This window comes from Myotis davidii, unplaced genomic scaffold, assembly GCF_000327345.1.
Source record: "Myotis davidii unplaced genomic scaffold, ASM32734v1 scaffold395, whole genome shotgun sequence".
Taxonomy (NCBI): Eukaryota; Metazoa; Chordata; class Mammalia; order Chiroptera; family Vespertilionidae; genus Myotis; species Myotis davidii.
This window is the reverse complement of record NW_006287904.1, coordinates 4528075-4554228: the sequence shown is the minus strand read 5'-3', so window position 1 is coordinate 4554228 and position 26154 is coordinate 4528075. Positions and strand designations below refer to the sequence as shown.

General features: G+C 38.4%; 1 protein-coding gene and 1 long non-coding RNA gene across 8 annotated transcripts in view; both read right to left on the bottom strand.

Moving 5' to 3' along the window:
- Positions 1–2221: 2221 nt before the first annotated feature.
- On the bottom strand, positions 2222–5728 carry LOC107182452. Its single transcript, XR_001513166.1, has 2 exons — positions 5617–5728; positions 2222–2451 (listed from the first exon to the last, which is right to left on the bottom strand). It is a non-coding gene; the product is annotated as an uncharacterized LOC107182452 (long non-coding RNA).
- A 3100-nt stretch (positions 5729–8828) lies between these two features.
- GOLGA4 (golgin A4) overlaps positions 8829–26154 on the bottom strand; it is an 83623-nt gene continuing 66297 nt past the window's right edge. For 5 of the 7 annotated variants that reach the window (XM_006759623.2, XM_006759625.2, XM_006759626.2 and 2 more), the window contains 5 exons: positions 23224–23299; positions 20442–20545; positions 15603–15689; positions 12892–12954; positions 8829–9490 (listed from right to left, as the gene is read on the bottom strand). In XM_006759623.2, the coding sequence (XP_006759686.1) occupies positions 12925–12954; positions 15603–15689; positions 20442–20545; positions 23224–23299 (297 nt within the window). In that variant the 3' untranslated portion in view covers positions 8829–9490; positions 12892–12924. The remainder of the gene's footprint in view (positions 9491–12891; positions 12955–15602; positions 15690–20441; positions 20546–23223; positions 23300–26154) is intronic. The other 2 variants (XM_006759624.2, XM_006759628.2) reach the window with 1 other exon arrangement.

Here is a 26154-nt window from a genome sequence, read left to right as displayed (position 1 = left end):
TCCCTTCTCATCCCATGGTCATGAGATGGCCGTGGACCCCTGATCACTCTCCTGCCTCTTGTCTCCCCCACTGCAGTCCATCCCTCGGGGAATCTTTCAAGACCACAGGCTAACAGTGGCCCCAAGGCACTGCTCCATGCCCCTCCTCTCTTCTCCTACACTCTGTCCTTGAGGAATTTCATCCTCCTCCCTCCTCTGGAATAAACTAAGGCTCTCCCAATGAGCCAGACCCACACATCGACCACCATTCACTTTAGTCTAGTTTCTGTTTGGTTTTATTATAGACTGTGTTTATTTAGTAGAATTACTACTCAATTAGAATATTGCCTATTAAAAAAAAAAAAGAATAAGAGAAGAAAAGAGGAGCATGAGTTCTCCCAAGACTCTAAAACCATGACTTTGAATAAGCACCCAGGTAAGCCAAGCCAACTTATTTGAGAAATGCAGATATAAGTGTGTGTGTTTGGGGAGGAGGAGGCGGGGAGAGGAGAGAAGACCCATTGTTCTTTGGGTAAACTCCCTGTGAGAAAAGATCACTTTCTTCTTGTTCTCCCTCCCACACCTCTCCTTGCCTTCTCACCCCTGCTGTCCTGAATCACGTGGCTCTTTTGATCTGGCTACAGACAACTGACCATTATGGATCACCTAACTCAAGCTGCCCAAATAATATTTTTTCAAAAAATTTCTAAATGACTCTCATACAGAAAAGTGTAAAAACATTCATGTACAATGCAATAAGTTATCTCAAATAAAACACGCATGCAACCACCACCAGGTTAAAAAAGGAAACATTGCCAATGTCCAAAAAGTCTCTGCTCAAACCAGCACCTTCTCCCATCCCCAAAATTAACTACTATCCTAATTTCTAAAGCTATAGTTTATTCATGACTATGAATCAGACTTCATATAAAGGGAATTATACAATATGTATTCTTTGTATCTGATTTCTTTCATTCAACGTTTGTCAGATCATCTACTTTTTTCATCTTCTGACTTCTATTTCATTTTCTAATAATTTATAGTATTTTTGTATTTTATCCTTATATCTGGCAACCTCGTTAAATTCACTTATTAATTCTAATTATTTGGGAATTTCCACAAACAGTAATGAGAGCTTCATTACTCCCCCCCACCCCCTATCATTTTGTATGGGAGAGACTCTGAGTACAATGTTGGATGTGGAGAAAATGGCATCCAGGTTGGAAAGCTTTCAACATTTCCCCCACTAAATATTTATAAATTAAGGCATTTCTCTTCTATTCTAGTTTTTAACATAAATGAATGTTGAATTTTAGCATCTATTGAGCTAGTCATTTGATTTTTCCCTTTTGTGATGAATTGCACTGATTTATTTCTGAATGCCAAACCAACTATGTATATATAATTAGATATAGATATAGATATAGATATGGATATGGATATGGATATGGATATGGATATAGATATAGATATAGATATAGATATAGATATAGATATAGATATAGATATAGAGATATATCCCAGTCTGGTAGTATTCAGTTTTTAAAAGTAAACTTTTTTTTGAAATGAAACTTACATAATATAACTAATGCACACATCGTAAGTATACAGTTTGATGGATTTTAAAAATCTGAACACCTCTCTAGAGAACAGCTCCCAATTCAAGGAACAGAATAGCACCAGTCCCCAGAAGCCCTACACAGGCCTCTTTCCAGTCACTACCCCAAGGGGTGACCACTATCCTAACATATCACACAACGTGTTAATTTTGAGTGTTTAAGGTTTTTGGCCACGCGACTCTCAGGTCCTCTTCTGCACAACATGTCTCTCCCACCTCTAAGGTTCTCTGGGCTGCAGGGGAAGCCTTCCCAGAACCCATGTGAACACTTGGTCACTTCTCTGAGAGCTGAAGGTCACTGTGTTGGTGACTAAGGACAGGTGATGGACTTTGCCTATCAGCAGGCATTGGCAGGGGCCATGGAGCATGCACATGAACTCCAAAGGAGGCTAAGCTTTGCTCTGTACAGTCATGTCTCCTGCAGAGCCTGCCTCTGCACATTTCACAACTCAGACTTATTTGTGGTTGGTGTTGACCACACCATGGCCTCTCTGTGAGAAAAGGAGCAGGAAATGTTTAGCCTGGCTGCAGGGAGAACAATGGGCACGTTCACAAGCCTCAGAAGGGTTTGTGTGCATTTTGCCCAATACTTATTATTTTACCGATCACTCTGTTGCCCACAAATGTCAGCGCACCAAATAATTCATTGAGATTGGACCTGAGCAGTGACGTGTAAGATGTGACAATCAAACCTGTGAGAGACCGAGCTGGTTCTTGGCCATCATCCCTGGCTGTCGGGGAAGGTACAGCTTGATGGGGAAGCAGCAGGTGCAGGCTGCCAGGGGACTGAGAGGAGGCTATGAAAACAGGAGATGGTTCGCAGGATGAGGAACTGGTCGGCAAAGCCTGGGGACCTGGAAGATGAAGCAGAACCCAATGGCTATTTAGAAATGAAGCAAAGTGTCAAGGAAGTGAGCAATTTCAGGATATTAGGAAATACTCTGGCTTGAGGTTGCTCCTATGAAATAATTTGACCCCCAAAATCAGACGGTCTCAGAGCTGAATGTTTCCTTTGATGCCATTTTATAAGTGGGGTCTCCAAGCCCAAAGGGGGCAGATGGCCTACTCAGATCTGCCCTGGAAGGGCTACCCAGAATCAGGCTCCTTGCCAGGTTGGGAAAGGGGGTGTCGCTTCAGTTGAAACCATCCTCAGGTGGGGGCTGGCTTTAGCTCAGATGTTCTTTCGAGTCAAGCCTTCGCTTAACATCCACTCTTGCTTGCAAGGGTTCTTCGAGACCCATGGGCACCCTCTATAAACTAACCAATGAGAATACACCAAGTGCTACTACCTGCTCCAACTGGCTGGATCATCCCACAGATAGATTCCTGAACAGAAGAGGACGGACACACGGAGCACCTCCCACCGGACTACCTGACCTGACTACCTGACCACATTTATAGGGAGCTCAAGAGCAGGTCCAATGAGCCTATGATGTCATCAGATAGGAGAGGTAACTTTGGGGATGGGGGCAGGAAAGTGATAGGGAAAAAGTGGCCCTTCACGGAGCTGGTAACATGGCGTTTTTCTTTCTTTTTTTCAATCGATTTCAGAGAGGAAGAAAGAGGGAGCAAGAGATAGAAACATCAATGATGAGAGAATTATTGACCAGCTGCCTCCTGCATGCCCACTGCTGGGGATTGAGCCCACAACCCAAGCAGATACCCTGACCAGGAATTGAGCCATGACCTCCTGGTTCATAGATCAACACTCAACCACTGAGCCATGCTAGCTGGGTGACATAGGGTTTTTCTTGACTTGGGTGGTGATTGAATGAAGGTTCCTTTTGTGATGACTCCCCTAGCCCTGCAAATCTTAACCCACTTTCTGCATGTATGTTACACTCCAGTAAGTTTGTTTTAAAAGGCACCGGCATGGAGGCATGCATATGACTGCAGCTCTCTGGGTAGTCTCCTCAGCAGCCCCCAACATACTGTTCTTGCTTGGGAGGTGTCAGAAATGCTCCTCTGGGGGGCCCCCCTGCAACCCACAGAACAAAGCTTTTCTGGAAAAACAACCTCCCTCAAACACCATCCCTTCTCAGTGGCTGAAGAGAGAAGGGAGGAGAGGAGGATGAGTATTTGTAAATGGACAAAAGTTTTGGTGCCCAAGTCGACAGTAGGACCCAGGAGCTGTTCTCTCCTGGCCACACCCCACCACTGCGCCTTAGAAAAGGAAGGGACTGTGGTATCCCTGCTGGGAAGGCAGTGCCCAGAAGGGGCTGGAATGTTCTGCCCCAGAATGTCCTGCCAATGTCCTGACAATGTTCCCACACTTGCACCAAGCCTTGTCACCTGAGGGCCCCAGCACATACATGGCTGCCCATCAGAATTAGCTGTGGTTGATGAAGCAGGGACATCAAAGGAGCCACAGGGGGGATAAGGAAACAAATGAAAAATCGAGTTCTCAGCCAGTGCTGATACCTAAGCTATGCTATTTGTCTCATGTCACATCCCCACCCTGCCCACCCCCGGCCAGGCAGGGCAAGAGCCCGCCACCCTGGGGCAGAGAGGCCAATTCTCCACACCCTGGGGTCTGCGGAGTGGGCTCAGACTGGAGCTCATGCGCTGTGGGCCCAGCCCCTGAGGCCGCTTCCTCCCTGGCCCGCCTCCAGCTCTCCCAAGCCTCTGCCAACTCCCGGAGGAGCAAGACTTCTTCCTTTCTTTTTGTTGATTAAATTCTGGATCGGGTCAGACCTCAGTCCAGGGTCCAGCTGGAAACAAGGGGTCTGAAGCTGGCATCAGAAAGTTCAGGGTGCAGCCTGGCTGAACCAGAGCAAGTGGCCTAAAGATGGTGTGAGGTCTGCTGGCTGGGCTCCAGGCTTTGTTCTCCTGGGCTCTGCTGTGCTCTGGGCCCAGACCAGCCCTGGGGGCAATACTGCCCCCTGAGAGGGAAGCAGAGCTCCCTGCTAGGGAGTAACAGTGGGCAGGAACGGGGCTTCTGGGACAAAGAAGCAAATTGTGGCGCAGGATGCCCACGCCCAGGTCCCGTGACAGCTGCTGGTGGCAATGACGAACCGTGTGCTTGCTTAATGTCAATCCTGGGGATGCTGAGGTCACAGGCTGAGGTTGGCAGAGTATGGGGCCTCCTCTAAGGGAAGAGCTGCAGGAGGTGCCTGTCACCTAGAAGGCCCTTCAGCCACATGCTCGCTCCCCTAGGCCCAGCCCTCACTTTGCACAGCCCTCTCCTGCTGACTAGCTCCTCTACTTCCTACAGGTATTGGCCGTCACACAAATAATTGCTACCTTTTGCTATGCGTAGAAACCAACGACCTGTTAGGACCATTGTCACTGGGGCCAAGGCCTCCAATGGAGTTGGGGTGTGTGCTGTGGCCCCTTTGGTCAAATGTGTGAGGTGGGCTCCAGTCCATGTGCTGGGCTCACATCTCCCTGAACCAAAAGCAGTTGGGTTTTTATAGTGAAGACCAGGAAGCTGAGCAAGGAAGTCATTTCATTGGCTGTAGCTGCAGCAGTTGCCTTATTTAGGAAACACCAGTGGGCTGTTTGTGATTGGTGGCTCATGAGTTTCATTTTCTCAGTTCCACACATGAACTCTGGTTTCGCGTGGCTTGGCTAGGCTACGAAGGCATTAGAGCCCCTCTGCTACTTGCTTCTTTAATTACCTCAACAGAAGCAAGCCTGAAAAAAAATACATACAGTTTGATTTAATATAGTTTAAAAACAAAATTAAAATGTAGGTCCGAGTTGCATACACAGGTGGTAGTTACTACAGCAGAGTTAGCAGAGTGGTTACTTCTAGAGAAGAGGAGAGAAACTGATAGGAAGGGACACTTGGGAGGGGGGCTTCTAGAATAATGACAATATTCTATTTTTTAATTTGGTGGTATTTGATTTATAATTATTCATTATGTGAGTATATGTGTTTTATCCACTATTCTGTCTGTATGTTGCATGAAACATTTTTGAAAAAAGAAAGTCAGGTCTTAAAAACCAGACCTGTGAGGCAAACAGATACAGACAAATGCAAAGGGAAAGTCATTCCAGCCATGAGAGCAAACTACCTTATCCTTCACTGGTCAAGCAAGGACTGTCCTTCACTGGTCAAGCAAGGCACCAGGAAACATCAGTGACATAAAGAAAAAAATCAACAGAATTACCACCGCCAGAGAAAGCAGAGCTGTAGGATGAAGAAGAAGAAAATTATTTTTAACACTGTAATCAGTACCTTCAGAGAGATTTAAGAGTAAGTTTCATTCAAAGACTATTTGGTTAAAAGGTTAATATTGAATTGGTCAGCATCACAAATGTAGAACCATGATTAAGTTCAGCTTAAAAATCTCATTATTCTAATTATACTTCAAAAGAGATTTTTTATAACTTCACAAAAATCCCTTTAATATTTGAAATTGTTGCATTAATATATCATATTGATTTCCTTTGTAAGTATTCATGTATTTACCTGACTCAAAAAACCTTCCAATTACTTATGCAAGTCCCTATTTACCGAAGGTTGATAAATTTAACCGATTAAACTTATAAATAACACATATGCTAAATATCCCAATATTGTTTGTAAACAATAAATGTTCAGTTTAAGATGACAAATCTAAATAAATTCTTCAATCATAACTTTTAAAATGAATCCACTAAAAACACACACACACACACACACAACAAACACTCAAAGGTTGACCTGCCCGAACCTGAGCAAACTTCACCTCTCACCTTCTTCCCCAAACATGAGCTTCAGTGCCCACTCCAGCTTCTCCAGCACCCAACTCCCAGGCCTGGGCTCCCTGCAGTCACACAGCCACTGGCCCAGGCCCGATGGCCAGCAGCGTGGCCAACATATACACAGGCGCCAGGGACTCGGGCTCCTGGATCTCCATGTCCCACTTCAGGGCAGCTGGGATTCCCAGGGCTTGGCTGTGAGAGTGGCCCAGGGTCTAGCAGGCATAAGGGGCATCCAGAGCAAGAATGAGACTAGGTGCTCTAACTGGTTTGGCTCAGTGGATAGAGTGTCGGCCTGCGGACTCAAGGGTCCCAGGTTCAATTCCGGTCAAGGGCATGTACCTTGGTTGCAGGCACATCCCCAGTAGGAGGTGTGCAGGAGGCAGCTGATCAATGTTTTTCTCTCATCGATGGTTCTAACTTTCTAACCCTTTCCCTTCCTCTCTGTAAAAAATCAATAAAATATATTAAAAATAAAAATAATAGAAAAAAGAATGAGACTAGGCAAGGCCTGAATGACTACCTGGCCTCCTGCCAGGAGAGGGTGAGGAGCCTGGGGCTGGTGATCAGAGACTGGAGAGTAAAATCCAGAACACCTGAAGGAGAAGAGACTCTGGATCAGAGACATTCATAGTTGTGATGGCAAACAGGTTTGATGTCATGTGTGAACTCAACCGATTGGCAGTGGCTACAGAGTACTGAGTTGAGAAGTGTTTCTGTAAGTTGTTTGCATTGAAGGGCCTCACATGTTCACTGCCTCGGTGAATTCACATGTGTGGTGTTTGAACACTTTAAAGAATGTAACAACATCCACAAAACCTAACTAAAGAGGGTCTCAAATGAAGGCAGGAGGAAACTGTTATACAAGAGATGGTGTGAATCTCCCCAGCCCCGAGTTCCGAGTTTGGCCCAGGTTCTGACAGAAGCAGAATGCTTGCAGGTTGCCATTTCTGCCCTGGCATCTGTACCGTCACCATGAGGTGATGTTCACATGTGTGGTGTTTGAACACTTCTAAAGGATGTAACAACATCCACAAAACCTAACTAAAGAGGATCCCAAATGAGGGCAGGGGGAAACGGTTATAAAAGGGGACGGGAGGAATGCACCTGCAGCTGCACCCACCCATCCTCCATGGAAAGTATGCGTTAGGCACGGCTATTCCATGTGCCTTTGACATCTCACATTTGGGTGAAGCCCAGTTTTGAAATGTAGTGTCCTCAGCGTGTACTGGCTGGGAGCGTTCACCCATGCATCACATCTCTGGAATGTTAGAGAAAACGGTGCCAGGCAAGCTAGGACACAGCAATCTGAAATGTGTCCATGTGTTTGGCCCCAAAGGCAGTTGAGAGAAAGGCTGGTCCTGAAATGTATTTTCTAGAGTGCTGACAATGTGGACAGGAAAACCAACATGGAGTACTGAATAAAGGGACACATGACCTAAATGCTCAACAATGGAGAAGGGGGTTAAATTATGGCATACGCATAGGATAAAGTATTACGCAGCAATTAAAAAGATTAAAGGAAATTTTGATGGCCAACAATATAATAGACATATAAACGTAGGCATGTATGCACACACACACACACACACACACACACACACACACAAACCCTTCTTCCATATAGCTATTCATTCTCATTAGAAAAAAATACTCCATTATTAAATGCACCAAAGTAACACTGGTAATAGTTTTAAATCTTTTAAAAATTTTTATTGATTTATTGGAGTGACATTGGTTAATAAAATTACATAGGTGTACAATTCTATAACACAGTGGGTAATATTTTGGTGGGGGATTCTGGAGGATTGTTTTTTAAATATATATCCTCCAAATCAACTCCCATGAGCCCAAATTTCTTCCTCTTTCTCTAAAAATCAATTAAAAGTATTTTTTTTAAATGTCCCAGACAGATCTGAGACCCCAGCACTGAACACAATGTAAGGCTTTGTCCTTTTTGCTGGAAAAGTAACAGGGGAGAGTATCACCACTATTCTTAGTCATGCCTGCACTGGGGAAAATGAGCAACTCCTGTTCACTCCTGCCCCCGCTCGGTGTCTAAATCCAGTTTGTGCGCTTTCTCAGGTGTGAGCTGTGGGAAGACCCCTGGTTACCCACCCGCTCAAGCCCCCTACTCTTTATCACAATATGATACACAGCAAGGCTAAGGTCCAGACTGTCTGGAAACTGAGATTCCACCCTGAGGCAGAGGTTAGATAACACCTAGAAACTGAACACTGTATTTGCTAGAATATAAAGTGTGTGAAACCCTCTGAACAGTTCCATCTCGTGGTGTCCACAAATGTCGCTCGCACTAAGTTTAAAAGAAATCAGAGGATGGCCTAGTCCAGGAAGAGAAAGCGTCTCCAGGTTGGCAGATCTCTAGCGTGTACCATCCGTGGCCATGCCAATTGTGAACATAAAAAACTTTCCAAATACTCATCCTGACAAACAGTTCATTATAGTCACCCAGATAGAAAATAAGTTCTTAACTATTTTGAAGTAGATTTCAACATAGAAAAAAAAAAGCATAATCAGAACATTTTATATAGTAAATAAACTTTATTTATCTGGTTTTCCGAGATGACATTGCCAAGTCACAGATTTGCATACAATAGTTATGTGTTGACTATTTACAATTTACAGTAGTATTTTTTCCTCTGAAAAATATAAGTACAAAAGCTAAGTAAACAATGAGGTACTGCAGTTTGGATTTCTCATATGTCGTAACTTAAAGAACTAGTCTTTAGTAAAATTCAACAAATCAATCTGGATAAAATAGTAAATTAAATGCTCTAATTTATCAGAAAAACCCCCACTAAGTTTCACCTCAAAATGTATTGCACAAGTCTTTTTTAAAAAATCACTCTAAAAATAAATAGGAAAGGCAAGCAGTTCTTTTAAAAGAGAGACAAAAAGAATGGAAGAAAGGAACATTAAGTGAGTCCATAAATCAGGTTTAGTTATTTTAAAAATTTTCAACAACATAAAACTCCTCCCAGGAGAAAAAAGAAGAAAGAAAAAACTACCACCATTTCCCACTGATACGACCTATTTTAAAGGCTAATCGTTGGCCAATGTCCGATTTTTCAGGAAGAGCCCTGAACAACAGCTTTTCTCAAAGAGCAGCAAGCACTGTGCAGCCTTCCAACCTTGCCCAACACGATTCTCCTCATTTCTTCAAGATGAAGATCGAAGCCATGACTGGAAAAGGAAAAGAGGATAAAGAAAAACACACCTTTAAAGCCAGCCCTTTGGGAGATTAGTTGTTTCAAGTTAAAATTAAATTATCTTCTATGGCCTGGGACTGAAGTAGAAATTTTCTAAGAATTAAGTCGTACAGAAATCTTCTAAAAATCAATGACCTTGGAATGATCTGACCTGGAGTCAGCAATCCTGACAAAGAGTGTGTGTAAGTGACACTGAAGCTCTTGCCCTTCACCACATATTGAATGCTACCAGGTCATAGATAGAGAAAGCCGAGTCACCATGCTGACTCAGCAGTCTCTCTGGGATGCAGCAATTCAGACTGCATTACAGAGGAGAGAATTCCTCCTTTGCCCTAATGTGTGGTTTTCCTACATACTGCAGTTCTCGGGGTGGCATGCATGGCAGCAAAGGACAAACATCATTTTGGTGTAAAAGCTATCCCTCACCTGAAATTAACAAACTTAACTTTAAAAATGTAAAATGTTATGAGAAATAATGCCAAACCTTCCTAGTAAGTTGCCTTAAAATGCTAAAATCTCATAGATCAAATATGAGGTTTAAAAAAAGCCATAAAAATAAATTACCGAGCCCTAACCGGTTTGGCTCAGTGGATAGAGCATTGGCCGGAGGACTGAAGGGTCCCAGGTTCGATTCCGGTCAAGGGCATGTGCCTTGGTTGCGGGCACATCCCCAGTGAGAGGTGTGCAGGAGGCAGCTGGTCAATGTTTCTCTCTCATCGATGTTTCTAACTCTCTCTCCCTCCCCCTTCCTCTGTGTAAAAAAATCAATATATAAAAAAATAAACAAAATAAATAAATTACCGAATAATATTAAGTAAATGAGACAAACTTTCATATATATTTAGTGGAAAGAGAAAGTTTTAAAGTCTTCTCAATCTGTAAATGAACAATATAATCCACTACTTATGATGTACTTAAAACAGCATCATATTCTTTATAAAACTAGCTCAATGATCATGTTGGCCCTAGAAATCTAGACAAGATAAGAAAAAAAACCTTCTGACTTATATGCATGCATATAAGCATAACCAATGGACACAAGACACTGGGAGGTGGGGGGGGGATAAGGCCATATGCAGGGGATAGGGGAGGTCAGGGGAAGGTCAATGGAGAAAAAAGGAGCATATGTACTACTATTTATAATACTTTAAACAAGAAAATAAATTTTTTTTAAAAAACCCTTCTGTTATATTTAAATTCCCATGTCAGTTATTATTTCAAAATCTCAGCTTAAGCTGTTGCAGGAAGAAATTCATGCATGACCCAAAAATGAATGTCAGTATCATGAAAGACAAAATGGCTGGGAGGAGTTCTCTAATTTAAAGGAGAGACTAGAAAAACATTACAATAAACGGCAATATGCAATCTCTGAATGGATCCTGGAATTTAAAAAATTATGAAATATTATTTCAGAAACTGGAAAAATGTAAGTATTACTATATACTAGATAACAGCACTATGTCAATATTAAATTTCCTGAGAGTGATTATTGTATTATGATTATGTAAGAAAAGCCCTTGTTCTTAAAGATATTTGTTAAAATGTGTAGTTTATGTTTGCAAGCAACTGTCAAATGTTACAAAGGGGAACTACACATGGAGAGAAAGAGCAAGAATGAGATCAAGTGAAAAAATTTGGCAAAATGTTAATAATTGGTGAATACAGGTGAGGGTATATAAGTGTTTATTGTATCATTTTGCAAATCAAACTAAAAGTTGAGATAGTCAATCAATTAATCAATCAGTAGAAATGCTACACAGTAATCATTTCCAGTGATTAACGACAGTACTTAAATGCAATAATGTAATAAGCATGATGCGATATTTATATTGTTTAAAAAGAAAAATTTGCCCTAGCAGGTTTAGCTCAGTGGGTAGAGTGTCAGCATGTGGACTAAGAGCCCAGGGTTTGATTTGATTCTGATCAAGGGCACACGCCCGGGATGAGGGCTCAATCTCCAGTGGGGGGCGTGCAGGAGGCAGCCAATCAATTATTCTCTCTCATCATTGATATTTCTATCTCTCTCCCTTTCCATTCCTCTCCAAGATAATTCTAGGTAATCACTAAGGCAAGTTACTTGATATATATTAAAGTCAAAATGAGCTTCAAATGTAGGCAAAAAGAATTTTTAAAGCTAAACAGTTTTTTTAAATGCTGTATATTCACATTTTAAACCTTGATACTGTTAGCTAGATGCTAGCCAAATTAACAATCATAGGCTTTAACTGTAATTAAGTTTATTAATTATGATCAGGTTATTTGTGATTTGTGAAAACTCTAGCAAAGTTTGAGGTAAAAATGTTCTCTAAATTTTTAGGGGGTGCTAAATCAAGCTAATTGCATGAATAATATGTGGAGGTATTGAAAGAGTATTTAAATAGTGAAGACAGTTAATTGCTTTGAAATATTTTAGATGCCTCCACTTCACTATAACAACATGAAATCTATATAATAAAAGACTAAGCAACCATTACAGTGGAAAGACCAGAACAACGGGTCGCTATGATGCGCACTGACCACCAGATGCGCACCAGATGCTCAACACAGGAGCTGCCCCCTAGTAGTCAGTGCGTTCCCACAGGGGGTGCACCACTTAGCCAGTACCCGGGCTTACGGCTAGCCAGAGCAGCAGCGGTGATGGGAGCCTCTCCTGCCTCCGTGGCAGCACTAAGGAGCAGCAAGCTGAGCGATAAGGAGCAGCAAGCAGGTGCGCAGTAAGGAGCAAGGAGTCCCGGACTGTGAGAGGGCACAGGCTGGGCTGAGGGAGCCACCCTCCCACTGTACAAATTTCATGCACCGGGCCTCTAGCTAGAAATAGCCATCTTCAATTAAAGCAGGCTGCCTAAGGGTCTCTACAGGACAAATGTGTTATTTTGTTGATCCCAGGAAGTAATATAACTGCATTTATTTTTAAATCAACTTCACTAATTTTCATTATTTCAGACTAGCCTTGACTCTAAGTAAGCTTTACAATATTTTAATTTCTGGATTTGTGAAATATATCACTTCATTTTTACCTAGAAAATGATTTTTCATTTCTTTCTTACAATCTTTATTGACTTCAAAGAACATTCTTGGGAATTAAAATAACTAAAAGGAATATAGAATGCATAAGTACTTTTTTGGATTCTTTAACAAAATTTAAAAAGAGCAATTCTGAAACTTTCAAGTAATATTTAAAGAACTAAAACTCACTAAAATTATATAATCTTACTGATAGAGGTGATTGTTAATCTATTAAACAGAATTAATGGAAAACACCTATATTAACCCATAGCAAAATCACATATTCATTAAACAAAAAAGGAAAAGAATTCCAGAGAAATGGTTAGTATCATGCAACACAGAAGACACAAGACATTATTCTTCACTCACCACATGCTAACTAAGCACAGACTGATGGTTTACTCAGAAGATACCACTGCGAGGTGAAGTATACTACAAAGCCAGGGAGAGAAAAAAGCTTATTGGGTTAGTTTTAAGACTTAATATAACACATGGGTTATATGTGTATATGAGCTTTAAATGATTAAACAGATTCTACTTAAATTTTTCTTAAATCTCCTCAAATCAAGGAAGTATAGGCAAAGTATAAGGAATCTGTAATACCTCCCTCCTATAACACTATGTAGCTGAGATTTTTACTTGTAACTTTAATTTTAAAATTTAAACATAATTAAAAATGTACTTCCCACTTACTCAGTGGATATAGTGTCGGTCTGTGGACTAAAGGGTCCCAGGTTCGATTCTGGTAAAGGGCACATGCCCAGGTTGTGGGCTCGATCCCTAGTGGGGGGCATGCAGGAGGCAGCTGATCAATGATTCTCTCTCATTAATGATGTTTCTCTCTTTCTCTCCCTCTCCCTTCCTCTCTGAAATCAATAAAAATATATATATTTTTTAAAACACATAAAAAAAAGGGACCCAATTTCAAACATAGTTTTAATGCAGCAACTTTCTGCAGTAAATTCTATGTCCTGTTGTAAGATGGTCATAATCCAAGATTATTAACTAGCTCCCTGATTTGCTTTAAAACAGCATCAGGAAAAAACAGGTGTTGTTTATAAAATCTGAGTCTATTCTTGGATAATGTGACCAACCTTAGAAGTGCCACTTTACTTATTTATTTATATTTAATGTGAAGTTAGTAAAAAGCAGCAAAATCACAAGGAAAACTAGAAAATAATATTTGCAACACACACAACACAATAAGGTTAATATCCTATTGGAAAACTTGCAAAATATATGTATATAGATGATCCCCTGGGTCTATGCTCATGAGTACTGAAACACTGGACACCACCAGCTAAGTGTCCATGAATAGGAAACTAGTGAATTAAATTGTAGGACATCCGCCCTGACCAGTTTGGCTCGGTGGACAGAGCATCAGCCTGTGGACTGAAGGGTCCCAGATTCGATTCTGGTCAAGGCATGTACCTTGGTTGCGGGCACATCCCCAGTAAGGGACGTGCAGGAGGCAGCTGATCGATGTTTCTCTCTCACCAATGTTTCTAACTCTCTATCCCTCTCTCTTCCTCTCTGTAAAAAATCAATAAAACATATTTAAAAAATAAATAAAGTGTAGGACATCCATCTATATATATAAAAGCCTAAGTGACCTTTAGGCTTATCACCAGCCAGGCCAAGGAACCCCACTCATGCATAAATTCGTGCACAGGACCTCTAGTATAATCATAAAATCAGCCATTAAAAAGAATGAGGTAAAACTATTTGTAATGAAGTGGCATAATATAAAAATAAAGTGAAAAAAGCAAGCTGCTGCCTACTCTCATTTTATGAAATAATTAAGTGATGAAGGAGTAATTATTAACATATTAATAAAGCTTAGAAAATCTGAGACATCACCACACTATAAACAACGATGGTCTTGGCATGGTGAAACAGCTGGGAGGCTGAAGACCATGGAGACTTCCCCTTCTGTGTAATGCTTCTGAATGGTTTACAATGTGTTTTGACAATGATAACTTATTACATAATTCTTTTAAAAATCAAGCATCAAAACTACTTTTAAGATTATAAATAAATATTTTACACATGCAGTATCTTTCACTATGCATCAATTTTATGGGTTAGAACCAGAACAAATTGCTGACCACTACAGAAAGGGAGATTTGGGATCAAGATAAACAAGAACTTTTCTAAGACACACACAGTCTGTCTAGACAAGATGGAATGGTTTGGGAGAGACTTATTGGTTTAGTCCTTCTTTCTGGAGATACTCAAATATAGGCTAACCCATCACTAAGGAGAAGATCTTTTCGTGCTTCAGTGAGGAGAGAATAAAAGAGTAGTACTGAGATCATGAAACAGGGCAAAAAGAAGTTAGGCATGGAGAATTTTGCATAACTTATGAAGTGTGTGTTAGTTCCGATTTAATCACAGCTGACTTCACACAAGGATTTCTAATAATTTATCTACATTTCCCTTGTAGGACATGTCACAAGCTCAAAAATGCTTAAATTCACGCAGTCAGTTTGGTTCAGTAGTTGAGTGTTGACCTATGAACCATGAGATCATGGTTCAATTCCCAGTTTCGGGCTCGATCCTCAGTATGGAGTGTGCAGGAGGCAGCCGATTGATGATTCTCTCTCATCACTGATATTTGTTTCTCCCTCTCCCTCTCCCTTCCTCTCTCTGAAATCAATAAAAACATATTTTTAAATTCTTTCACTCAGAATTACTGTATATTTGAAAATCAACTAAAATAGAATAAATAACTGCAATCTGTAAAACATCATTATATAATTAATAGTTATACCAGAAAAATGCCTTTTCTATCCTTCCCAAAAATAGCCCTAATTCTGGAAATTCAATATAGCATATATGGGCATCAACCTCATATATGTTATTAAATAAGACAGTTCTTTCCTTGAAAACACCCATTCACATATCTGTCCTAAATTAAACTTTCTTATTGTGGATTCACTCTCATTTTTCAGGCTATAGTATAATAAAAAAAAAATTATTTCTTTTACCAATTCAAAGTCTTTGTAAATAAGACAAAATAGAATGTAAGTAGATAAGACAAAGTCATCTTCTATTAGTAACCTATTTTTAAAGCTTACCATTGGTCGAGCATCTTCTCTTTCCAAAATTTTCTGAGTCTGATCATCAGGAAACTTCAGTACAGTGGTTATAACTTTTGCCATGGTCTACAAGAAAAGCAAGAGATGATCACTAATAGATGTTAGAGCAGAAGTCTTGGCCCGTTCTGACATGTTCTGCTGGTGAGATTCTTAAGTGCTCTCAATGGAAGCCACGACCAAAGAAGTATGATGTGAAGGTATCAATCAAGGAAATAACAGCCAACACTAGAACTTCAATTTGAAAGGACTCCTCACAATGTCTGGCTGACATTATTTTAAGAAGATGCAATTACAATAGCATGAAGCTATATAAAGTTCTAATGCTCTTGGCCCTTTGTCTTATTAACATACAACTTTATTACTCATTCATTTTATGAGGCTTTTTATTTGTAGAAATCTATCTAGTAAGTGATGTATTGTCAATACATATGCTCTAAATAATCAGAATTAGATACTCCCAAGTTCAGCTTTAACTAAATCACATCATATATCTCATAAACATGGGCTACTGCATGAACATGAACATGCTTAGTAGGTATTTTAAAACATGCAGCACATCAACCTAATAGAAATACAAATTACATTTTAAATAAACACAAGATGTTTTGTTTGGTAGAAAACATGACGAATCAAACAGTACACATGGTGGCTTGCAAAACAAGATAATAAATTGTGCAGATCTAAATAAATATACCGTAAGTCAGACTGTCACCCATAAGCTCGTGGAAAATTCTCCTCAAAGGTTGAAATTCCCTATTTTGTATCAAGATGAGATGTTTTGAGGGAGACAGAGAGGAAAGAAGATACCACTTATGAAATAAGTAGGACAACAAGTTTAGACCTTACATACAGATTCAGGTGCTAGGGCTCTCCTGAGGATTCCTACAGAGAAGGGGAGGATCACCCAGAGAACTGACTCTAACACAGGGGGAGGTTGGGGGTGGAGGAGATAGACTAGATTTCACTGAGGAAAAGATGATATAATGGAATTAACCAAAAATTTTGGAAACCCACATCATTACAAAAAAAGTATAATTATTTCCAGGAAGGAAAGAAACTAACATTTTAAAACTTCCTATTATGTGCTAAAGCCTAGGCAAGGCACTTTACATATTTCTAATACTTATTTCAACTAAGAGATCAACTAATAACACAAACACCAACACAACAACATTTTAGTTTCAGCCTCCTTCTTTCTTTTTATTTTGCCTCTGCCATTTTGATGATAAAAAAAAAAAATACCACTTTAAACAACTTAGTTCTTGGAGAATTCCAAAGGCATTTTACAAAAATCCTCATCCTTTAAATTATATTGGTAAACTGCAGTCTAGAAACGAAGCATAAATGTGGCAGGAAATGGCAAGAGAAATATTAAGTAGTAACTATTTTAATATTCTTTTTATTAACACTCTGAAGCAATTTTAAATGTTTTCTGGTATATTAACTATGAAGGCTATTTTTAAGAAATACTAAAAATTTTAAATTCAGGAATTACAGTTACAAGAATTTCTTTAATTTCAATAGTTTATGAAGTTCAAAGTACCCAAAAGTCCATTTATATTCATTATGAAACCACATATACAAGGATACACAAGCATGTCTGTCAAAAAAATAAAAAAGCTTTCGCTAGTGTGTCTTCACATTTCTAAGTATTGGGAAATGGGAAATCCACCTCTAAATTTGTAAGCAATTTCCTCAGAGTTTGCAGCTGATCACCCAATAAAGGCTTCAAGCTCTTCCCTTCAAGCCAGAAAACACTACTGGAGAAGCCCACCTCTCTGCCATACCTTGGGAAAGAAGCCCAACTACTCTCTGTAGAGTATCCTCAGGCCCTGGGAGTAAAGCTCAAATGAGCCACCTGGTTTGGAAGTGGACTCTAGCCAGGTTTGCTTTAGGGAGAGACTCCAATAAAAGTTACAATGAGAAACAATTTCTATCGAAAAGGAGAACAGGTTGAATTTTAGTGTCAATAGTAGCACAAAGGATCAAACCCAGGAAAAAGAAAGTGTAACAACAGAAGAAAGAGGGAGCATACTTAATTACATACTATAAGAAAGTGTCTTACATGTGGTCTTAAAAAAATCACCTGCCTCATGAAATCAGAGACACTGTGTGCAAAGGCAGATGAAGAAACAAGTGGGGTGACAGACAGATCCTGCTAGACAAGAAACTGCAGATGAAAATCAAATTGCAGAGGCCACTGCAATAAACCAGAGGATTCTCTGGTCTCCATAATCTGGTCTCCATTTCAAATTATTTATTAATGTGTAAAAATTGGAAAAATCAGCCAAAAAGACGTCTAAAACAACTTTGATCTTGTCAACCCCTACTCACAAAAATTTCCAGGGCTACCCCCCAATACCTCCAGGTAAAATCTGAAAGCATTCCAGGCCCTCCACACTGGGCAGCCTTAAGCAGATCACTGCCACCTCACAGATCCAGTGTTTTAGTTGGACCAGACTACATGTTTGCCAAAACCCACCCTCAATTTCCTGCCTTGGACATCCTGTCTAGGTTTTCCCTCCTCTCTGAGCTCATCTATAAAAATCTACGCCACCGTTTAAAGCCCAGTAGGCACACCTGCTTCTCCATGACATTTTCCTTGGCCTTCCCCACTGTGCTTATCTCATTCTGCATTACATTATGCTTCACTGAGAACAGCTCCCCTTTCCTAGGACTGACGGTCCCTGACTTATAATGATTTGACCTAAATTTTTCAACTTTATGATGGTGCAAAAGCAACATGCATAATTACATCAACACTTTATTATAAAATAGACTTTGTGTTCGATGATTTTGCCCAACTGTAGGCTAATGTAAATGCTCTGAGCATGTTGCTATGATATTCAGTAGGTTAGGCGTTTTAAATACATTTTAGACATGATATTTTTGACTTGTTGAGAGTTTATCAGGAAGTAACCATAAGTCAAGGAGCATCTGTATATGGTAACCTCCTTAAAGTTAGGGATGTCGTCAAATTTCACCTCCCTATCCATCCTGGCGATAAACAAAGGGCTACAGGTAGTAAGTGCTGAATAAATATGCAGTAAATTAAGTAGAAAATCTACTACCAATTTTCAATATTTACCTCTAAAATGTAAATGCAGAATGATAAACTACTCAGCTCTTTTAGTGACTAGAAAAATGCCCTGTATGATGAAGATGAAGAGTAGAGAGAGTACTCCTCGACAGGGATTCCCAGCCAGGTACTAGATGGGGCAGGCCATCCCTTTCAGCTGTCTCCCACGTCACAATCTACAACTACCTGCAAAGCCCTGAAAACACAAGCTTAGACATGGCTGAACTGGCCCTGCCCCAGAATATGCCTTATGTCTGTGCTGGGTCTTTCTTCAGGATTTAAACGCTGTAGAGATTTCATCCCACATATATTCGCAACCTCTGACAGGCTGGGGCCGTCAGTCTCTTCATTGCACAGGCCAAGAAAAGGTTAAGCAGTTTATTTAGCCACAACACTGGGATCATAATTTTAAATTCACAAATGAACTAAAGTTGCTAAAGTTCTGAGAAGCTTTTTGTAAAAAAAACATGCCTTTCCCCTTTCCCTGCAATAATAACAAGACAACATAAACTGTCTACCTCACCTCAAACACAGGCTACTATCCAATAAAGACGTAATAAGAGAAAGTTATATTTCATTAGCTTTGTTTTAATAAGGAGAAAATTGGTTTTAGCTACCCTTTGAATTAAAAAAAAAAACGTCTTAGGAAACAAAGACACTGAACCACTATGAATTAATATATACCTCCAGTGATACATTTCAGACTCACACTAGTTATTATTTTGAAACTATTTGATACAATGAAATGAGATTTCTATAGGTATCAAGGACTCAGAGGACTTCCAGCCCTGTAACTCCTAGTGTTTAGCTGAATCTACAATCCATAAATTCATAATATTCTTTTAAGAGTTTTTCTTATGCCCTTACATTTCAGGTTTTTAAATATATTTCAAATCAATCCCTAAACTGGCTTAGCAACCTATGACTCAATAAACCCCACAGACCTATAAATTAAAACACTGATTGCTTCTAAGAATAGCAAACTCATTGTTCCATTCTCGGCCAAGGTATATAGACAATGTAAAAGTTCATGTAAGTAAAAACTTGAAACAATATCAGAAAAATAAATTGCTTTAAATGGAAAATTTTGTTTGAGAAAAGATTCATAAATTTTCCTTAATGCATTCAATTCGATTCAAGATATATTTATCAAAAGTCCAATATAAGGTTATTTTAAATGCATTATAGAGGAAATAAATATACTCAAAGACCTTACACTAAACTTAACATTCTAAAAAACAAATTAGTCAAGCATTATTACTCATATAATGTGGTAATTTTTAAATGATCAATATTCCTTATATGAAGGAATGATTTTTTTAGTCATTAATGTAAAATATTTGTAAATATCCCTAAGCAGTCATTCTTAATTATGATCATTGCCAATACTTCCACACTATCCTTAAGTCACCCTGAAAATGAAATCTGTTATTCTAACTTTAAGATCCTAAGTCAAAAATAAAAATAGCTACATGCTTCACAAAGTATTAAGTTAATGAAATCTTAATTTTTAGTATTTAACATCATCCAACAGTATCTTTTAAATTAATATCTTATAAATGTAAGAAATATAAGCAAAATCTGCCAATTAACTTCTGTAAATTAAGAGCAATAACACAAGGTACCTGTCACCCACTATTAGCATGAATGGTCTGTTAATAGTAAACATATGGAATTAATATGTATATAAAAAATGTATTTCCTTTTAAATTAAACCACATGCCAAATATGATTTATACCTTAGTCTCTCGACCCATCATATACTCAAAAAGCACTTTTCGCAAATACTCAAACTCAGTAGGTTCTCCAAAGAGTGAGACATCAGTACGGTACAAATTGCCACCTGTCAAATAAAAACAGGTCAAATTATAAAGACAAAACCAGATAAACTTACAAAACAGACAAACTAAAAAAAAAAAACTAAAAAAAACCCACACACAATTGAACAAAGAGATGCACATCTTGTATTAATTATATTGTATTGCATGGTATTGTATTGTGTATACATGAAGCATTCCAATTGGTATTCTTCCCTTGTAAGATAAAACAAAAATTATTATAGCAACCTTATTTCTCACATTTTTCCTCTTCCATCTCCTCCTCCTCTTTCTTTTGGTATGAAAATTTTAAAAGACTATATAAAAATTTTTTAAACCTGAAGTATTATGTGTTGTCTTCAGATATTCTACAATGTCGATTAAAGTTTAAAGTTAACAATCACTTTTATTAAGAGTTTAGTATCTAAGAATAGTATTCTAGTTTTCCTAGTATTCCAAACCAAAAAGCACTAAGTTTAAATCAAGTTTTCAAAACTGTTTTGAAACACAGGATAAATAAAATAACTTGAGAATGCATGCAACATTAATGCCATTATAATGATTTTCAAATATTTTGATTCAACATCTTAAAAAGACTGCCATAAAAAGTTATAGTTCATTTGTTAAGCTCTATTTCAATCTAAGAGTAAAGAATAGATATAGTTCAGATATATGAAATCATACTATGACAAACTTTAATCTGATAAATTCATAATTATGCATTATATAAAGTCTATACTTGCATCAACTTCCAGTAGTATGACACACTAGATAGTCTGAAAGGCACTCTGCCACAAGGAACATCTAAATGCTGTATGAAAACATTCTAAGGTCATAGGAAATCCCTACAGGGATAGAAGAACACAGGAAAATAAAACCACAGAATTAATGGGAAGGCAGATGGGAATGTGAGGATGTCTGGACAGTAAAAGCCCATGTTAAGAGCTTTATCAAGAAGCCAGAGACTAGGGAAAATGTCCTTATGCTGTAATATAGTAACAGTCATGCCCGTGAGAAAGAACAAAGAGATAGGAGATTACAGAGCAGCACAAGGCGCCTCAGAAGTACGGCAATGTTCCAGATGGCAGCTTCCTAAGGTGTTAACTAGTCTTCCTACTTAATATTTACATCACATGGATGTGTATGTTTGGAATACTTCATTTTTTAAATTAAATTTATTGGGGTGACATTGGTTAATAGGATCATATAGGATTCAAGTGTACATTTCTATGACACAAGATCTGTATATTGCACTGTGTGCCAACCACCCAAAGTCAAACCATCTTCCATCACTATATATTAGGCCCCTCTCCTCCCCACCACCCCTTCATTTTTAAAAAATATATATTTTTAGAAGACCCAATTCACTCAAACCACACTTTACCTAAGAACTAAATAATAATACACTATTTTCTCTTCAAAAAATAATGTTTCATTCTTCTAGATCAGTGATTTTCAACCTTTTTCATCTCATTGCATACATAAACTAATTCCTAAAATTCTGCAGCATAGAATTTTTGCCCATCTGACCAAAAAAAAAAAAAGAGTATAATTTTGATTCATTCACACTGGACAGCTATTGTCGTGTTGGCTGTTGTCATTTTTTTAATCGACAGACTAAGGGAAAAGAGGTAAGTGCTCCTGACAAAATAGTGAGGTACTGCATGTTTTAAAAATTCTTGCAGCACATGGGCTGAAAATTGCTGCTCTAGATCAACAAAATGTAAGAGTTTACAATGTTTTTCACTTTTCAGAAAAGAACTGATTTTATTGTTTTAAACATCAAATTGCTTATTTATAGCTATTTTCCTGGAGAAGCAATTAATACTTTTCCTGCACGGTTGGTGCTCATTTTGCTTTTACTCTTCAAAGACCCAGCATGGTGAACAGATGAATGTGCATATTCAACCAGACAACTGGGTTGTTGAGAGGATTAAATGAATTGACACACAAAACCTATCTTATAACAGTGCTTGGCACTTAGTGTTATACCTATATGTGTTGGTTATTAAACAAACTATGTATGATCATCTTATAACTTAAACTGAGAAAAAAATTATGTATGAAATCCTTAAGTTGAAACTACCAAAGAGAAGCTGTCCTGTTTCTCTGCATTGCTGAACACTGACTTAGCTGTAGCAGCTAATCTTTGTAGTAGGAGTCTTCTCTGCAATGAGCCACAGGAAACTTCCAAACTGGTTTTCCCTTGTTTTTAAAAAAGCATTTTAGAAAGAATCCAAAGCAAGTCGTTATTTAATTTAATTAAAAATTGTGTTGTATCTCCTTAAATCCTGATTTAAAATTTAGTAATTATATCTTTATTGTAACAGTAAAAAACAGAAGCATGTAAAATATATAACTGTGTATGCCTGCATGTAGTGGATTACATAAATGTTTGCACATGTACAGAAGAGTCTGGAAAAATATACATCAATTGTTAACTAGGTCCATTTGGAGAATGGAGAATAAAGTAGGAACTTGCAGTTTTACTTATACAGTACTACACTGAATTTGAATTTTTAAACAAGTATGCATTAATTGTGTTTTAGACTGTGCTATTCTTTCCTTAAAACCAGCTGTTATTGGTGAGTCGCAAAAGTAAATATATTCGTTGTAAAAAATTAGATTGGCAAAGACAAAAATAAAAATCATCCATAAATATACCAACAACATGGTAACATCATATGAGAGAGATCATTCTTACCTTTATAAGGTGTCCCCACAGTTGTTGCATATACGTTCTTTTCATATTTCTTCAAACGGTCTTCTAAATTGTGAATCTAAAAATAATAAATATTTTAATCAGATCATAAAATTCACATGGAAACCATATGTAAATAAATAAATAAGACTGCTGTAGCCACTAGATTTTTTTTAATCCCAAAAACAGAATATAGAGAGATAAAATACATATGGTTTCTTAGATGACACCAAAAGCACAAATATATATATATATTGGACTTGAACAAAAGTAAAACTTTTGTGCCTCAAAGAACCTTATCAAGAAAGGGAAAAGACATTCTACAGAATGGGAGAAAATACTTACAAATCATGTATCTGATAAGGGACTTGTATCCAGAATATATAAAGAACACTTAAAACTCAACAACAAAAACAAATAACCCAACTAAAAAATGAGCTAAGGACTTGAATACACTTTGCTCTAAAGAAGATACACAGCAGATGATAAGATACTCAACACTATTAGAAAAATGCCAATTTTGTTGTTGTTGTTGTTGTTAAGCTTCACCTGAAGATAATTTTTCCATTGATTTTTAGAGAGGGAGAGGGACAGAGAGAAGAAGAGAGAGAAACACCGATATGAGAGAGACACATCGATTCGCTGCCTCCTGCAGGGGCCCTGGTGGGGGCTCAGGGCTGGAACCTGCAACCCTTCAGTGCATGGTTTGACATTCTAACCAGTCACACCAGCCTGGGCAGGAAAATGCCAATTAAAACCATAATGAGATACCACTTCATAGTAGGAGGGCTATAATAAAAAAACTGGTTGTGAGAATGTGGAGAAATTAGAGTCCTTATACTTTACTGGTGGGAAAGTAAAATAGTTTGGTGGTTCCTCAAAAAGTTAAACCATATGATCTAGCAATTCCACTCCTGAGAATATACCCCAAAGAACTGGGAACAGGTGTTCAAATAAAAATTGTACACAATGTTCCTAGTAGCAATATTCACAACAGCCAAAAGGTAAAACCACCCAAATATCCATCAACTGATGAATGGATAAAAAAATATGGTATATTTATACAATAGAATATTACTCAGCTATAAAAAGGAATGTAGTACTGATACATGCTACAACATGGATGAATCTTAAAAACATCACGCTAACTGAAAGAAGCCCAATAAAAAAGACCATGTATTATATGATTTTATTTATAGTAAATAGTCAGAACAGGCAAACCCATAGACCCAGAAAGCAGACTAGAGGTTGCCGGGGGCTGAGGGAGAAGGTACTGAAGAGTGACTGCTAAATGGATAAGGGGCTTCTTTTTGGGGTGATGAAATGAATGGTGTTGTGAATGAACTAAATGTCAATGAATTGTGTGCTTTTAAAAATGGTTCAAGTGGCCCTGGTCAGTTTTTCTCGGTGGTTAGAGCATCAGCCCTTGGACCGAAGGGTTGTGGATTCAATTCCCGGTCAAGGGCATGTATCTCCATCAGTTCCCCACCCCTTGTTGGGGCAAGTGTGGGTGGCAACCAATCAATGTGTCTCTCTCACATAGATGTTTCTCTCCCCCCCACCACCCCCATTCTCCCATCTCTCTCTCCCCCTCCTCCTTCCTTTCCACTCTCTAGAAGTCTATAGAAAAAATATCCTCGGGTCAGGACTTAAAAAAAATGGTTCAAATGGTCAATTCTGTTATATGTATTTTATCACTATAAAAATAACTAATACAAAAACTGTTATGTTAGGACAGTTTGAAGATGTGAGGATGGTAAAGATAAGACATTTAAAGCAATAAACTTGAGAATAGATGAGAAAAGTTACAGCACTAAGAACTAGAAGAAAATTAAGTAAAACTGGAACTGAGTCCTCAAATAGTGTTGTTTCATTCAACTTCTTGTTATAGCATTGATGAGGGGGAAAATTCAATTCCCAGCGGGGCCCACTGTCTGTGTGGAGTTTACATATTCTCTCCATGTCTGTGTGGGTTTTCTACGGGTACTTAGGTTTCCTCCCACATCCCAAAGATGTGCACAGTAGGAATGTCTACATTGTCCCAGTCTGAGTGAGGGTGGGTGTGGGTGTGTCCTGTGATGGAAGGGCATGCTGTCCAGGTTGGTTCCCACATTGGACAGGCTCAAGCCACCCACGACTGTGAACTGGAATAAGAGTGTTGGAAAAGGATTTTATTTGTTTTTATTAATCTACCTTAAATATATGTATAGCTCACATTTATTTCAATTTTCATTATTCGAAGTATTTTGGGTCTTTAGAAGTTTGGTAATATTTTTGTGATCAGAAATATGCCACAGCAACTTAACTCTGATTAAATCAGCCTATGGTAAAACTGGTTTCACTAAATGTCGTTTTGCTTAAAGTTGCACGAGAACCCATTGAAAATGTTAAGTGGTGACTTACTGTACCTATCCTTATAAATTTAAAAATGTATATTATGAAAATTTTCAAACATATTCAATACAGAAAGCATAGTACAATTAATGCCCATATATCCATCCATCACCTAGTTGCAATAATTATCAAGATTTTTATATGTTTGATTTTTAAGTAAACTGGAATATCCTTAGAGATTTCGCCTTCAAACTTAGCCTGCTGACCTGACTCACTATTCCTCCAGTTTGGAAAAAGACCACTAAAGATCATGCACCCAGATACACATATAGTGGTGTTTCTATGTTCTGTGCATCCTTCTAGGTGTACACTCCTGGTCCTATTTAACTCAAATTACTGGATAACATGTGGACAAATCATAGTAAGTCAGGATAATCTAGCTACTAGGAAAAAGTAATGAAGATCAATGTTAGTATGTTTTCCCTCTGATAAAAGCAAAAATAACTTTTTCAGAACTTAAGTTATTACAAATTAAACAAACACAAATTTGTATCCGAAATGTTAAGCGTTAGAAATAAGATGCAAATGTTCTTGTTTAAG